The sequence below is a fragment of the Anguilla anguilla genome, chromosome 11, assembly GCF_013347855.1.
Source record: "Anguilla anguilla isolate fAngAng1 chromosome 11, fAngAng1.pri, whole genome shotgun sequence".
Lineage (NCBI taxonomy): Eukaryota > Metazoa > Chordata > Actinopteri > Anguilliformes > Anguillidae > Anguilla > Anguilla anguilla.
Genome location: NC_049211.1, coordinates 15,329,077 through 15,343,508, shown reverse-complemented (window position 1 = coordinate 15,343,508; position 14,432 = coordinate 15,329,077). Strand labels below are relative to the sequence as shown.

At 44.6% G+C, this 14,432-nt stretch overlaps 1 protein-coding gene across 3 annotated transcripts in view; it reads right to left on the bottom strand.

Moving 5' to 3' along the window:
* lamb2l (laminin, beta 2-like) overlaps positions 1-14,432 on the bottom strand; it is a 42,698-nt gene that overhangs the window by 1,320 nt on the left and 26,946 nt on the right. For all 3 annotated transcript variants that reach the window (XM_035383247.1, XM_035383249.1, XM_035383248.1), the window contains exons 18-34: positions 12,176-12,296; positions 11,506-11,698; positions 10,879-11,022; positions 10,170-10,401; positions 9,379-9,542; positions 8,490-8,714; positions 8,078-8,292; positions 7,355-7,451; positions 6,585-6,957; positions 5,960-6,144; positions 4,441-4,688; positions 3,525-3,740; positions 3,225-3,369; positions 2,431-2,638; positions 1,961-2,102; positions 1,482-1,658; positions 792-957 (exon numbers count right to left, since the gene is read on the bottom strand). In XM_035383247.1, coding sequence (XP_035239138.1) covers positions 792-957; positions 1,482-1,658; positions 1,961-2,102; positions 2,431-2,638; positions 3,225-3,369; positions 3,525-3,740; positions 4,441-4,688; positions 5,960-6,144; positions 6,585-6,957; positions 7,355-7,451; positions 8,078-8,292; positions 8,490-8,714; positions 9,379-9,542; positions 10,170-10,401; positions 10,879-11,022; positions 11,506-11,698; positions 12,176-12,296 — 3,251 coding nt within the window. The remainder of the gene's footprint in view (positions 1-791; positions 958-1,481; positions 1,659-1,960; positions 2,103-2,430; positions 2,639-3,224; positions 3,370-3,524; positions 3,741-4,440; positions 4,689-5,959; positions 6,145-6,584; positions 6,958-7,354; positions 7,452-8,077; positions 8,293-8,489; positions 8,715-9,378; positions 9,543-10,169; positions 10,402-10,878; positions 11,023-11,505; positions 11,699-12,175; positions 12,297-14,432) is intronic.

Here is a 14,432-nt window from a genome sequence, read left to right as displayed (position 1 = left end):
TTAAGTCTTGTAATAAGATTTAAAATCAATTTTATTTTTCTCTGAAGTAGCACATATTAGCTTGTTTTAAGTTACTGTTTGCTTGGCAAGCAAATTTCCTTACCCCATTAGCAAATTTTGAAATGAGTCAAACTGTCTCACCTCACTGTCAATATTTTTGTCTTATTTAGCAAAAAAAAAAATTAAGTCTAAATATAAGACTAAAATACTTGTTGCAACGAACTTTGGTTTTTGCCGTGTTCATAGATAGTCTGCCTCATTCACACACCCTTCATGGCTGTCTGAACAGGACGGGCAATTACAGATTTTAGTGTGGCCATAAAATTGCCAAACCAGACTACAAAGCTGGAGTGAGTGATACTTTCTATGACTGCCTGATAGACAGGTAGCATGACTCTCTGGCTAATTTTGTGGGAAAAAAAGACATAGCAGGAGACTGGAGCCAACACTATGTACCTGGACACTCTAGCACAGGTTATTGTCAGTATGCACACCCAAATATTTGGGAATGGACATGTACTACATCTACAGTTTAAATAACCAGAGCCATGTGGTGACCAACACATTTGGGGTTTTCATTACAGATTCAGGTTTCAGTATTCTAAAGGCTAATGCTATATTTTCAATGCTACTGGTTCATTTAGGATTCCAAGCGTGAGACCGGACATGTGATTATAAGGCTACTGGCAGGGACAAGAAAAAGGCAGCTAGCCCAGCCTTCATAGCATCGATCCTTCACATGGCAGCACAAACTACTGCTTCATCCCCACGACCCCCCGGCGCTGACGTACTGTGTAACATCTCCATTCCCTTGGTAGCTTTCATCAGTAGGTCCTCGGCTTGCTTCTTGATCTCTTTTGCCCTCTTGCCCACTTCACCCAGACCCTGTGCCCCCTCTCCTAGGCTGTCCACTTTATCCTGGAGTTCCTTGTATTTTGCCTCTGCATCCTTGAGCTCCTGAAATACCACGAAAAAGTCAATTCAAAAGAAATACAACAGCACTGCCACAGGTAGAAACAGGAATAAATGACAGAAATCCAATTACAGTGCACAAATAAAGAATATACACAAAGCTCTAAAGTACAATCGCATCTCTTGCTCATATTATATATAGTGGTGAAAGAAACCTTTAATTTCCCCTCTGCTTGTGTTATACTTGTCAGCTGAATTGTGGGAGGTGCAGATGTAAAAACTGAACCTTCATCCTCATTTTGTGACCAAGGCAGCTCCTCCAGTTTTTGACAGACAATATCCAGGGTGTGACATTACATGTTTTCTCACAAATAATGATGAAACGCGGCAGAGTTGTATAGATGTGCATGCACAATGAAGTAACACTGCTATGCTTATGCCACTGGATGTCCTCTATATATGTGGGAGTCCTATATTGGGTTAGGGAGTATATTAGGGAGTTCTAAACTGAAAAACCATTGAGTCATGGAAAATGTTAACAGTGTCTTTGCTCGCAAAAATACACGCACCTGGTCCAGTCCCATGGCAGCCTTGGTGGCATTATCAGACTTGTCCTTGGCATCCTGTGCCATCTCTCTGTTCTGCTCTGTCTTATTCCTCAGTGACTCTATCTCCTTTGAAAGGTTGGCCAGTCGCATCATGGCATCCATTTGCTTGTTTTCCATATCCACAAGTTTGTTCTCTACCTGCATACACAATTAGGGGAACAATTAATCATCATCATGGAGCTATAGTTACAGTTATCCTGCTTAAATCTACAGCCTAATATCTTAGAGCCTAATAGCAATAGAGCAACAGAGACTTGTGATGAGTGCATTTACCAAGTGAACCACATAGGATAGGACACAAACCACTGAATTTTATTATTTTAAAAAAAAATCAATTGTAGGAGATAAAGAACAGACAGTGAACTAGATGTAATCACTGGCAATCCTGGACTGTGATTACTGTTCACACAAGCAGAGTTATGCAGTTTAGTTCACTGTACCAAAGATGTGGCATGACGAGTGCTGTTGATGCTCTTTTTGGCATCTTTCAAGGCCTTCTCTGCCATGGTGATGGCTTTCTGTGCGGTGTCCAGTGCCAGCTTTGTCTGGTTTGCAATGTCCTTTACCCCTTCAGCCTGTTTCCTGCACACAGAAGATGCCATGGATATTTTCACTCTCTGATTGTATCAGTTATACACCCTCTGTTAGTGTCAGCGATATACCCACTGTTAGTGTCAGTTATCCACGCTCTGTTAGTGTCAGTTATACACCTACTGTTAGCGTCAGTTATACACCCTCTGTTAGTGTCAGCTATACATTCTATTTGTGACACTTAATACTGACACAATCCCAGAAACCACTAAGCCCAGTACATGAATGTCACACATACTGGACACAGAGTATTGAAAAAGAGTTCACCGTCCATCAGCCAGCACAGGCAAAACCTGACAACAGAGTCTGTGTCTCTTACTTGGCATCCAGGGCATTGTTGAGCAGTTCCTTGGCTTTTTGGAGCTGGAGGGAGGTGCTGTTGAAGATACTCTCCACATCAGTGAGGTTTGCTATGCTATCCCGGATCTCCTGCACCAAGCGTGCCAACATGCTGTTGTTGACTGGCAGGGAGATGGCCAGCACCTGCTGGGCCACCTTCTCAATGCTCTCTGGGTCTGCTCCCTCCTCTGCAGCACACACCCAAAGAGGCACAAACATCAAACCACTCACACAGTCTCCCCGAGGAACAAACATGAACGTCATCAGAAAAAAAAGAATAAATTAAACAACATAGGAACAAAATGTAGCATACTGTATGCCATAAGGAGGTATGAATCCATTCATTTAAACTGTGGTATCAACATTGCTATTCTAAGTTAACATTTACCAGAATTTGTTAGGGCAATGCAGTTCAGAATTTCCAAGAAAACTAACTAATATTATGATTTAAGTATGAAAAAATGAGAAAAATCAGCAAAAGGAAGTGAGTCACAATGCAGTTCTTGGCACCCTTTGGGTTATTTGTCTCCATTTCTCATACTATTAATTAAGCTTTCTTTGACAATTTTGCTAATGTTTAAGTTGGATAAGTTGCAGGTGTGCCTGACACACACTGAAACAACAGGCACAACAGAAACAGCAGCTCACTAAGCTCCTGTGAGAGGGATCTGGAATTTAGCTAATCATACATGATTAGAAGCTGCAGGACTATGGTTCAATCACCATTCAGTTTGTCGGTTCAATAGACATACAGACCACACTAGCAAAGCGAACCTGTCAAGAAGTCTTTGATCTTCTGGATGAAATCTTTGAGCTGATTGTTGGACTTTTCGAAGATATCCTTCTTCTTCTGTGCCTTCTCCAGGGTACCCATGGCTTGTGTCTTCACATTCTGAGTCAGCATCTCAATGTCCTGGAGCTGAACACAGCAGTACCACAGTGAAAAACATGTATTCGTGTCTACCGGTGCGTGCACACAGAGGGGCTCTAGAACACACACGTGTGGCTTCAGTTACTTTCACATCATCCTCTGATTGTCCCATGTAATACCCAAGGGACGGTTAATGCAGGCACCTTCTTTGCGACTCTCTGCAGTTCCTCGCTGGCTGTGCTGATGTTGCCAGCGGCCTCCTTGGCCAGTTTCAGGGCTCGAGCAGATGTGCTCACGGCTCCATCGCACCCCTCCCCACCGCACAGCCTCTGCCCCCTGTCGTCACGACAACCAGCGCCCCCGCAGAGGCTGTCCGGGCAGCTGCCGTTGGTGCTTGCGTTCGCATGGCCACCGCACACCTGGAGAGATGGTCAAACATGGGGTAACAGAGGTCACTCAAGTGGAACCTCCCCAGGCAATAGGGAAAAAGGGGATGGGCCATAACACCTGGCAGAGGAGCACAGGAAGGAGGTTAAAAGACACCTGGTCTACAGTCACACCCAGGAAATAGTCCTATCTAAGGAAAGATCAAGAGGGCAGCCATAATAAATCCTAATGCCTGCATAAATCCATTTAGCTCAACAGTGTGTTCCTGTACACAGCAAATAGGTTAAGTGTTAAAGTGATAAAGTGGATTTGATTACTCTTGGACTTATGTAATTTGTTAAAAGAGTTAAATGACATTTAAAATTTTACTGTATAGGTAAGAGGTGGAAAGGTGTAAGAAAGTAACATTCTGTTTGGCAGGAATAAATGAAACAGAGGGGGAGGGGTGTACATGCAGTTAAAGCAGAAAATGAATTTCCTGTTGTTTAGGGTATTTGGGAGTAAAAGAGAATGGTTGTTAAACCATTTCTGCAATGGTTGTTAAACCATCCTTTGGGGGCACAACTGCTTACTGTCGTCATACAAATTAGTATAAGTGGAAATGAATTATGATGTAGAGAATCAAGAGGCTAAGCTAAGAAGAAAGCTTGGTCAATAAAAACAAGGTATCTGATGAAAAGCTGAGTTTTATTGTTTACCCGCTCCTGTGAGGCCGGTGGGCAGGTTTCTCACCTTGTCGCTCACTTGGTCCACCTTCCTGCCCAGCTCTTTGGCTTTACTGTCCAGCTCTGCCAGGGATTTTTTCTGAGCCGCCATGGTGCGCTGGAACTTGTCTCGTCTGCTCTTGAGCAGGTCCTCGGCCTCCTTCCGCATCTTCTGCGACTGCCCCACCGGGCTGTCGGGACCGGACACGGAGGCGTTGCATTTCCGCTCGGCATCCTGAGACTCCCGGTAGTACTTACGGACGTGGTCAAGCTGTTCTGGAATGAAAGAGAGAAAGGAAAGTTTATGCGCTGCTATAACAAGAAGTCAGCTTCAAAGGCCACCCCCCACAGCAAGGTGAAGCAGGAGTATATCATTAATGAGGCCAAGCATAATTGAGCAGGCTGGGTTTGTCATGCTCATTATCCTCTCTTTATGGAAATGTCTTCATGGACATAGTCTGTGTCCTCAGCATTTATACCAGAGCTTTAAGTAATATTCAGTGTCATTCCTGAACTCCTCAAAGTATTTGCTCATTTTCAACCCATGCCGTTAAGTGCAGTTCCTGTTGCATTGATTCAGCAGATGGAGATGGTAGATTGTATTCCTTTTCTTGTTTACAGGCCATTTAATCCATCAGGTTTATTATTTTTATTTAGCTCCCTACCAAATGCATTTCATTTGTTTATGAGGTTTGTTCATGTCTACTAACGTCAACTTGCATGGCCAAAAAACAAATCAAGCCGTATAATTGTCAATTCATTTTTAATTGTGTGAGGTTCTGTAATAGTAACAGTAAGTAAAACTAAATAATTTTATTTCTAAATGATCATTCATCCAGTCAGACAGCAACCATTAGCTTTTATATTGCATTAGATACACACTGGGGGGCTGCTGATCAGACTGTATCTGACCTGTAAGATAGCGTCAGCCTTAAAAATTATTTTAAGATGTCCATGATTATGCAGAAGGCTTTGAAAAGATTCTAATTAGCCTATTCAAACACATTCAAATGAAGCCCTCTCAGGAGAAGCGCCATGCTAATGGCAGCACATTTGAAGCAATTAAGGTGATCATCGATGCAGAACATTTCAGAAATTTGCAACCCACATGCGTGCTCCTCTGTTATTGGAACTTAACAATAGGATCCAGATTACAAACCAATTTTCTAAACCAATCTCGATAGTAAGGACTGGTAGTGACAAAAGCTCATAAGAAATTGGGCTTAATTAATGTCTTCATCTAAAACTCCACCGCCAGCTACAGGCTGTGGGAGGAGAGTAAGAACCTGGTAAAGAAATGGGTGGATGATGGGCATATAGGTCCCACGGCTTCTGTAATTAATGATGTATTCAGTATGCATTTTTCTTTTTTCATTTTTTTCCACAATAATTAAGAAAGTTACTATTTTTTCATTTGTATGTTACACTTGGGTTATTATGTTACACCTTGGTTATTCAGCAGAACCTTAATGGAGCATTGTAAAGAGTCGCAGTAATGTTTTGTGACAGCTGAGGATAACTGCTGTGCAGCGGGGAATGGGAGTTACCCTCGAAGCCGGCGCTGAGGTAGTTCTCCAGCTGCCGGCGAAGCTGGGCCAGCGTCGCGTTCAGGTCCCTGAGCTGCTGCTCCGCCTGGGTGAGGTTCCGCTGCAGTCCCCGGTCCTTCTGCGCCGTGTCGTTCAGCTCCTGCGCGATCGCCATCAGCCGCCCGTCAGTCAGCGCAATCTCCGCCCTGACGCGGGGAAACAGGCAGACCCACAGCGGAGGTGAATCGTCACCTCCATTTAAGCTACTGCAAACACACAAACAGCAGCTGGAGGAGCATGATCACGGCTTTTATTTTTTTATTAAGATTGTTAACAAATACATCTAATTATAATGCGACGCCTAGTGGCGAGTTTATAATCACCAAAATTAAGAGGGAAAAGACACAGCTGTAACGTAATTCATGGGAAGTGGGTTACAGTATTGTGAAAGGCCATAGACAAATCAAAAGCTAGTGGACTTCACAGCCAGGATTCTGAGAATTAACATTCTATCGCTACTCTACTCAGGACTCTACTCTTCCTCAGATTTACCCATAAGCTAAAAGAAACACTGTGTGATAATATCTCCTTTATTGATTGTGGAATGTATTCCCGATACAATTACATGATTAATAGCTATCCACACCTCAGGTCGTCAGTGGCTTGGACGATCAGATTGTAGACCTTCTCCGTGTCTCCATTTTGGATCAGGTCCTTAATAAGGGCCAGTTTTTCCTCCAGAGCCCTGATTCTCTTGTCGCTGGAGCCGGGGACGACCCCACTCTGCAGGATCCTATGGACAGTCTGGTTGATACGGTCCAGTTCGTTCCACAGCTCGCAGGCGATTTCATCCCACTGGGTGAAGCAGGGGTGGCAGGGCACGCACTTGGGGAACGTGCCGGTGAAACCGCGGGAGCACTCGTTGCAGTGCCACCCCGTCGCCCCCTCCCTGCACTTGCACTCCCCCGTCACATGGTCGCACTGCAGCGTCTCCGAGCCCAGCGGGTCACACTTGCATTCTGGCATAGCATCAAGAAAGGGATGAAACACTTCAGACAAAAAAACAATACGCTCAGGAGGTGTAATGAGCATGCATTTTTCACATGGCCATAATGTTTTACACTGGTATCAGGTGTAGTTCTTCAACAGAAAGATTTGGCTAGTAAAACCAATTATTCATTAGTCTATCACTGAAGCTACAATTAAGTGGTGCATGTTGAGTATGAAATAGAATTTTGCAGCAGTGCTTAATTTTATTGAAATTGCGTTTTCCCTAGGTTTAATTAATCTCCCTCTGTTACACAGTATGTGAGTGTTACGCAATAGCCTCACAAACAACTGACAAGCCACCAGAAAAGAAGCTGGAACACAATGAAAAAGTGGGTGAAATGAGAATGTTGTTTCTCGGCTGTGTACCGTGGCACTGGACCTGTGGGTTTCCCCAGTGGTGCTGCTCACACTCAGAACACACCCTCCCTCCAAACCCCGGATGGCACTGGCACTGGCCACTGAACTGCAGAGAGGGGCGGAGCCACAATCAGGGAGCCAGACACAAAGGAAAAAAGCAACTGAGAAAGGCAGCGATTTCTAAAAGACAATGCAAGTAATCAAGAAAAGGCCCGTCAGTCACCTTAAGATGGGGATAAATGTAGGCATGCACCGCACTGTCACTGAGCTAAAGAATACCATAGCAGAGCAAACAAAATCCCCAAACACAGCAGAAAGTGTCCGTGTCTGCATGCTTTTGTGCATTTCCAGCTCTAAGGTGTCATCCTTTTTCTCTTTGTTTGCTTTTTCTCTCTGTTTGCTTTGGGTTTTTAGGGATAATAAATACAGTAGTCAAGTTTACATTTACATTACATTTCTCCAATTAGCAGATTCTTCTATTCAGAGAGACTTGCACAGATTATATTCTTACATACAGCTGGATATTTTTACTAAAGCAGTTCAGGTTTAGTACCTTGTTTGAGGGTACAACAGCAGTGTTCCTGCCAATAGGCTTTGAGTTACAGTGCAAGCCCAGTTCACTAACCATTATAACAGACTGTTAAACATGACACCTTCATTGATTCCTAATGAGGGTAAAATGCACAAAGTAGCACACATCTTGCATTCTGTCCTTGCTCAACCCTGCCATACCATGTTGCAGTGGGGTCCATTGGAGTGTTGGGCGTGGCAGCCACACGGCTCACAGCCTCGCTCTGTTCCAAAGTTCCAGTGGTAGTCCGCACACTGGTCGCAGTTGTGCCCCACCACATTAGGCCGACACGGGCAGGCCCCAGTCCGAGCGTCGCAGCGGCAGATCTCCCCGTCGCAGTAAGGCTGGAGAGTTCCCGCTGTCACGCATGTACACCCTGCAGCCAGGACCAAACAAGCTCACATAACAGGCTAATCATGACACACAGTGAAATGTGAAAGTAACGTACCACATGATCAGAGCTGTTGTTACACAGGTATACTGCAGATCGGGATGCCAGACTGACAAAACGAATCCCTACAGGCCTCTACAGGCCCACCGAGCTCAGAGCACGGGACATGCACGATGACTTACGCCTGCAGTTCTGCACTAGCGCGTTGCCGTAGTAACCCAGCTTGCATTCAGAGCAGGAACGGCCGTGGGTGTTGTACAGGCACTTTAAGCACTGGCCTGTCCGAGGGTCACATGACTCGGGGTCCCGGGGGTCGATGTTGTCGTTGCATTCACACCTCCGGCACTCTCCGCCCGGCCTCTCTGGGTCCCCGAAATACCCAGGGGCGCAGCGGTCACAGCGAGGGCCTGAACAGCACCATGGAGGACAGGATGGGGAGCAGATAATGTTTAACCGAAACTGATATGGTCTTCATAGTGTTCATCATTTCCCTTGGCTTCTTACTACTTCATCACTACAGTTTCAGCTGTTGTTAGCTGTTTTTGTTTCATTGGTTTTCAGTATATTATTAAAGTATGACTTCTTTGAAGCAATATGCAAAGACAAAAGGGTCATTCTAGAAACAATAAATAAATAGGAACCATTTACTATAGTAAATGTCCATCATTATCAAATTTAAGAGCTAACATTTTCCTAAAAATACCTTTGACTCATCATCCACATTCCATTTGAATCTACAAAGGAGGACAGCGTTTAGCGCATTTGCTATGCAGAGAAGCCTTAGGCACTGTCTGCCTTTTGAGTGCCACTTAGTGACAGCAATTCCATTCAGAAGCTAAGTAAGTTGTTTTTGCTGCATGGACCGTTTTGTCAGTGTCTTTTTATAGATGCCCTTGTGAGGAGGTTGTACATAATGAAACTCCTCAACTGCTTACGTTTGTCTTAATCTAAAAACAACCTCCATTACTCATCTCCTGACTCATCGCAATCCTCGGGCTCTGGACAGGCCTGGTAGAGCACGTAGGCATGCAGCAGCCCAGATTCACCCATGGCTTCTCCAGCTTCCCTCACCTGCATACCCCTGTCTACAGTGGCACACTATCTGGTTGGAGTTGTGGTCGGCGTGGCAGGTGTCCCCATTCAAGTGCCCGCTCCCCAGGTGCCCCGGGCAGGGACAGGGGCGGCAGTGCTCTCCGGACCCCAGCACGGGGTTTCCATAGAAACCGTCCACACATCTGGGGTGGATACACACAAAGGAACATTCAGCAGACAGTCTCTCTCCTCTGGCTCAATGCATTTGTTGCATTAAATGAATTGCCATATATGAAGCACGTAAACATGGTCAATGACAATACCTGCTTAGCTGAAATTATCATTTAATTCAGATTCATTTTATTTAACCTTTATTTACCCAGGGTAGATTCACTGAGCACGGATGGTCTTTTGCAGGAACGCCCTGCTTCACACTCATACACATTCACACCTGGGAGCTGCCTAGTACAACCACAATCCTCTATTGTTGGCCACTGAGCAGCTCCATAAAGTAGAAGTAGAAGTCCCCAGTATTTTGTTCCAATCAGATGGATTTGCTCATTTGCACAATAGTTCAGCCAGGATGTAGAACTAATTAGTGAAATCAGCTGGCTGATATCATGGGTGGCAGAAACACATAGCAGGACTTTCGCTTTCTGACCCCTGGTTTCTCTACCTCAAGTTAAATCATACCCACACCAGTCTCTCTCATAACCAAATTGCTCTGGTGAAATATACAGCTGTGTAAATATGCATTAATAAGGGAGTCTGGCCATCAGCCACATCTAACAGCCTCACCCCATCCCCACACCCCATCTCTGCCCCCTCACCTGTCACAGCCTTGCCCAGTAGTGTAGTCCCTGCACCCCTGACAGGTGCCCGTCTGAGGATCGCACAGCTCCGCATGCCCGTTGCATTGGCAGCGCTGGCAGTTGGGGAAGCCCCACTGGCCCACCTGGCAGTCGGCGCACTGGCGTCCCGAAGCGCCCTGGCGGCACGGGCACTGGCCCGTCACAGGGTCACACTGGTGGCTCAGGGACCCATGGGAGTGGCACTCACAGGCTGCGGGAGAACATTAGTGAATCTGGTGAGCCACTTGAGCTGGTGAAAAACAACTTTGACATAACTGCCTGTTCAGCAGCATTCAAACTAAGGACACCATAAAATACAAAGCTTTCTGTTTAAATACACAATACAATATATCCAGGATGACATTATATCTTTATGTGTTTGCAAAAACTTAGTCAGGTTATGCTTCACACACAGTTCACATGATAATATCAAATAGTGTACATTCCTGGCGATGAACAAGCAGACTGGGAGGAGCCTCACTGCTACACGTTTGACTTTGACTTAGGGCTTGGCTTTGTGCTTTCGCAAGCGTTATCAGCATTCACTCTGAGTGCATCTGAGCATCTATATTTCTCAGTGGACCATCTCAAAACCTTGAAAAACAGGTTTTACCTTTTTATTCTTGAATTCAAAGTGGCTCAGCAAAAGCACAGAGACGTGTGGCATGAACGTAGCTGTGGCCCTCACCAGTGCAGCCGTACGGTCCGAAGCCATATGTTCCAGGTGCGCACTGGTCACAGCGCCGGCCAATCACATTGGGTTTACACTGGCACTGACCCCCGACCCTGTTACATTCAGCACTGAGTGAGCCCTGAGGGTCACAGAGGCAGGCTGCATGATGGTGGGAAAAGGGGGGGGGGGGAGAAAAGTGAGGAGGAGAAAAGACAGAAAGCGAATAATTATTTAATTGTGCCACATCATGCAGCAGAAGGATATATAGAAAATCTAATTACCGCAGGCATGGAAGGCAGACAACAGTTACACAGAATTACTTACATACATGGGAAACTTCTGTACATTGATGGCAAACAGAAATGCCACAGACATTCTACATAATACAAACTCCACGTCACCAAGTGTATCAGGCCATTATAAAATATAAAAATATTTTAAATTAACATTAATTTGAAGCCATTTCACTTAAAGAGCTTTGTGCAGAACCACTGCTATTTACCCAAACTCTGAGCAAGTTCGCATTCAAAATCAATAGACTTCAACTGAATTAATATAGGGTTTTCAAAAATACATTTTTATAATGTGAAACCCAGACCTAACCTGTGACCTCTGAGCCCTGACTCTGAGCTGATTACTCACGCAGGGCTCCATCATGGAGGGTGGCAGAGATGCTGCAGATGAGCTTGGTGCACATCTCAGCCAGTGCGGGCATGGGCGTGGTCAAGAAGGAGTCCAGGCACATGTAGCGCAGCATCTCCTCACGCCGATGCTCAGCCACAGGCTCGTTGCCCTGGAAACCAGGCAACTCTGTGTACTTGGGGATCAGCACCAGCTGTGGGGAATGACAGCAGGGAACCCACAGGAGTGAATGACAGTGAAATCAATTTTGGATGGTTGCCATGACACTGCAAGCCACAACTCTTGGTCTAGAAGGCTGTGGCTCAGCCTGGATGCTAAGTTACATATTGTAATGGCCACAGTACTCAGTTATAACCTGCACTACAATGCTAGAATAAAAGCCTTCAGGCATTGCAGCCCTGGAACCAGAACCCTGATTTGCTTTTTGTTAATCTTGGGAGAGTTTCACATGAACTTCTGTTTGTAGCCAGGGGGTGGCGACATATCACTGCATTTTAGCTTTTTCACAAGTATAATTCAAAATATATCCCAGCCTAGATAAATCCCAATCTTCACGTTCTATCTACTCAAATCAGTAGACCTGCATCATTCAAGATTAAAATCAATTTCCATTATTAATAATATTGTTATTATTATTAGTATCAATTTCAGTAATGATCAGCGGACTTACAGAGTCTATCAGGATGAAAGCTGTCAGGTGTCTTTGGGAGACCCCATGGCGCTGGAAGCGAATGGCTACGATGTACTGATTGCTGGGCTCAAAGCAGAACGGCCGGGGCATCTGAATGTATCTACAAGAGCAGCAGCCAGTGAGATCAGACAACAGACACAGCGACCATCGATCAGACAAAACAGGGTGGTCCAAATAAAAAGTTGAGAGTAACATTTCCAACATAACAGTCTTCAGGCAAAATACAAGTTAAAAATACTAAGAAAAAAATATTAAAATGTGGATAGAATGTGAAGGAATCATAATATTATTTCCTACTTCCATTAGGGCTAGAAGACAACTCAGCGTAAGGGTTTTGAATTTTGACAGAGTCTGAGAATCACACCCTGGATTCCAGCAAGAGCCCGCCATGACACCTGCCATTCCAATACAAGTCCCACAAAACACGGCACAAAGCGCAAATCTACAGTCCCAGAGAAGCTATCAAACACAAAGTGATGAGGCACCCAACACAACAGTGGCCCCGATCAGTCCTGGCCACACAAGATGGCAGTGACCAAGGCAAAGGGGAACAGCCTGGGATTCAATTCAGCTACTAATGGGGGGGGCAGAGACAAAGAACAGGGTCTGCATTTTGGGGTCTCCCCTTAAGAGCGGCCCCTTCCTCTCATCCTTTCACATTTAAACAAGCTCTGAAGTAGGGGGCGATCACGTGCACAGCCTTCTGTCACGTCCCTGGGGGGTACAGAAAGGGCAGAGTTTAAGACACACCCACCCATTATAGAGGGTCAGCAACAAACCTTTATTTTCAGTTTCACACGCATAAGAATAGAAGTTTAACAACCACTTGCACCATGAACTGTATATGGTCATACGGTCGCAGTAACATCTGTGAAACTGACCGCACCACAGACTCATGTTTGCGAGCCAGTGTTTTTTTGTTCGAGTGCGGTTTTTCTTAGTCTTGAGCACTGATCCACTCTCTTGCACAAGAGCCTGGGGTGGCTCAGTGTGTCAAAAGCACACATGAATTCTTATTTCTGTGCACGAGCAGAGAAATATAGCAGTGAGTAGTTTATATGTCCACATCTCAAATGTAAGTTTAAAAATCTCAATAATGATAAAGTATGTACCATGACAAATAACCCTCCTGTCCTGCCCTGCCCTCCCCAGTTGCCTGTCGAACTGCTGACTGTCTTTGTGTTTTGGGTCTGTCAGCTAATTGGTTTTGGCTGAGGGAGTTGGGAGGAAAACCCAGTTGCTGTGGTTGAAGTTCTACCACTAGAGGTGAGCCAATCAGAGATGACCAGGTCTTGACAAAGAGGTCTTATAAAGATGATCTCCTTCATACTGGGGAGATTACCTGAAACCTGAGCTACAGGAGTGGTAGAGGCCAGTGGCCGGATATTGGACAATAAATGATTAGATGTAGCCATTTGCCTCCAGACTGGGACATCATTAGTTTTAATCCCAAGTGTGACACACTGCTTGTTGTTGACCATGAGTGAGGTTTTTTACTTAAGCTACTATATTATCAATAGCTACTTTCCTATTAGTAGCATGTTACAGAAGAATTCCCAATTCCCAATTCTGCCTGACGAAAACTAGAACTGTGTGAATAAAAATGAAAGTTGGCTTCATAAAAACACTAGATCTTGGTGATTTTACTGCCAACAATTTTGGAAAATATGAAATAGATGGTTGATATGCTTATGATATGTTTTTAGGTTAATGGAATTAAAAGTAAACCATTCTCACATGCAAATAATTAAGTCATCACTGACAGCAAAAATTTGGGCTTGCTCAAGTTACATACTAATGTCCATGAGAATAAGCATTTGGAAGCACTTGTGTTGATGTTTAACACATGAGCAAAGGCATTTTTTAGCATTCCAAGGAAATTTTGCAACACTCAATTGAACTGTAACTAATGAAGCAAAAAACACAGCGTGTGTAATGGTCAATATGTAACAGAATGTGCTGGAAGTCACAACGGCCTACAGTACTTCTGTACGGTGCATAAAGACGGGGCAGACAGAGGTCAACATTTTCACAAATGACAGAAACTGGTTTCACAATCAAGCTTATTTATATCCTTCATACACCAGTTATCCCGACTGTATTCACAAGCCTTATCATATCTTTATGCTCTCGTTTATCTGAGATTCATGCACACGTTGATAATTAATCTCACATGAACTCACAGAACCTTTCATTTTTCAGACTGATTAGGTGAGGGAAGTTTAAGGAACAACAG